Source organism: Ceratina calcarata, unplaced genomic scaffold (assembly GCF_001652005.2).
Source record: "Ceratina calcarata isolate Rehan_Ccalc_2016 unplaced genomic scaffold, ASM165200v1 scaffold394.2, whole genome shotgun sequence".
NCBI lineage: Eukaryota > Metazoa > Arthropoda > Insecta > Hymenoptera > Apidae > Ceratina > Ceratina calcarata.
The window spans coordinates 15,941-17,556 of record NW_017162761.1 but is presented as its reverse complement, the minus strand read 5'-3'; the positions used below and the strand labels follow the sequence as shown (position 1 = coordinate 17,556).

The 1,616-nt window shown below is 32.9% G+C and overlaps 1 protein-coding gene across 5 annotated transcripts in view; it reads left to right on the top strand.

The window, feature by feature from the left end:
• Positions 1-1,616, top strand: part of Vha100-2 (V-type ATPase subunit a family protein Vha100-2) — a 48,569-nt gene that overhangs the window by 31,150 nt on the left and 15,803 nt on the right. For all 5 annotated transcript variants that reach the window (XM_018026900.2, XM_018026904.2, XM_026814713.1 and 2 more), the window contains exon 2: positions 1,005-1,145. In XM_018026900.2, coding sequence (XP_017882389.1) covers positions 1,029-1,145 — 117 coding nt within the window. In that variant the 5' untranslated portion in view covers positions 1,005-1,028. The remainder of the gene's footprint in view (positions 1-1,004; positions 1,146-1,616) is intronic.

The window sequence follows — 1,616 nt, the reverse complement described above, 5'->3', positions numbered from 1 at the left end:
GAGATTTCGTATTTGCTTATGACCAACTCTAACCTACTTTAAAATAAACATATTTCATGATCATTCACTTTCGATCACTGATCATTATCGTTTAATTACTCTTAATCTTATTAATTCTTTTTCTATGCACACTAAATTCTTGAGCATTGGATCTTGTAGAGGGTGTTAAGAAAATATATATCGCGACTACTATAGCATAATTCTACACCCTTGATTTGGTAAACATTGAATTAATGCGCCCCAAAATTGATCTTGACCTTGAATTTCAAGGTAAAAAGGTCAATAATTTTTTACCTTTCGTCTAGATCTTTGAATCCACATAATATAAACTCAACAGATCTACGGCTATCATCTATTGGTGATCGAGTAGAATATGACGCAATTAAAAAAAAATTGTCGACCTTTTGACCTTGAATTTCAAGGATCTTACAAAGAGGAAAAGATGTACCGGATATTAAGAAATTATATGTCGTGACTAGCATAGGATGACTCTACACTCTCGATTTGGTAGAAATTAAACTAAGATAGGGGCCGTAAAGTTGACTTCGACCTTGAATTCCACATCCTGTATATCTTTTTCTCTTTGTAAAATACGTCTTCCGCATTTAGTCATTTAATAAACATTATTGATAGACGTAAGTGTATATTTCTTCTTGTAATACTCATTTAACAAGTGTTATTGACACACTTATATGTATATTAATTTTTTTCAATAACCATCTATAATTAACTGGACTTGCTTGTCGGACTAATTATTCGTTTATCCAGTCACAGGTCAAACAGGCGCCTGCTGTATTTTATTAACTGTAACGAAAATTATTCGGTTCATTTTTTGTTTGGTCTTTTATTAAATTACAGAGACGTCACGCTGGACTCTTATTGTTTGTTACTTTATTTTTCAAGACACAATGTACATGTTCATAAAAAAAGGGATTTTCTATCGAAAAGAATGATGATGAAGTAATAAAATGTAAAATGAAAAATAAAATCTCTTTTGTTCGCAGGAGAAAACGTAACCCGCCTTCAGCATGGGGGCGATGTTCAGGAGCGAGGAGATGGCCCTTTGCCAGCTGTTCATTCAGCCGGAGGCGGCCTATCTATCTGTCTCCGAGCTCGGGGAAACCGGTACGGTGCAATTTCGTGACGTAAGTTGAATCACATAGATAATCTTCTCTCATATAACGTACTGTAGCAACCGATAGCCTTCACGAACGCTGACGATTATTAGAAAGCAACGTCAAACGTAAAAAAACTATTGACATCATCACAATCCAGTCAAATTAATTTTTTTCACAATATTATATAGTATTGTAAAGAATGATAAAATCAGGCAAATTGACAGTTGGAATAAAATTATGCTGCTTTTTATTAAAGTATCTAACACCCAGCGATGAGATAGAACTTGCCTAGTTGAGGTTGGATGAGTCCTTAAATAGAAACAATGACGAAGCATTGAAATTTTAATAGTTACTGGATACTACATTAAATGAAACACTGGAAAATTTGAGAAATTTTGCAAGACTATTAGAAAAATTATTACATCTTGAATTCTTATGTTGAATAGCAAAATTTTGACTTCATTTATGAAAAAATATAGAGACAACAATGATAGAATT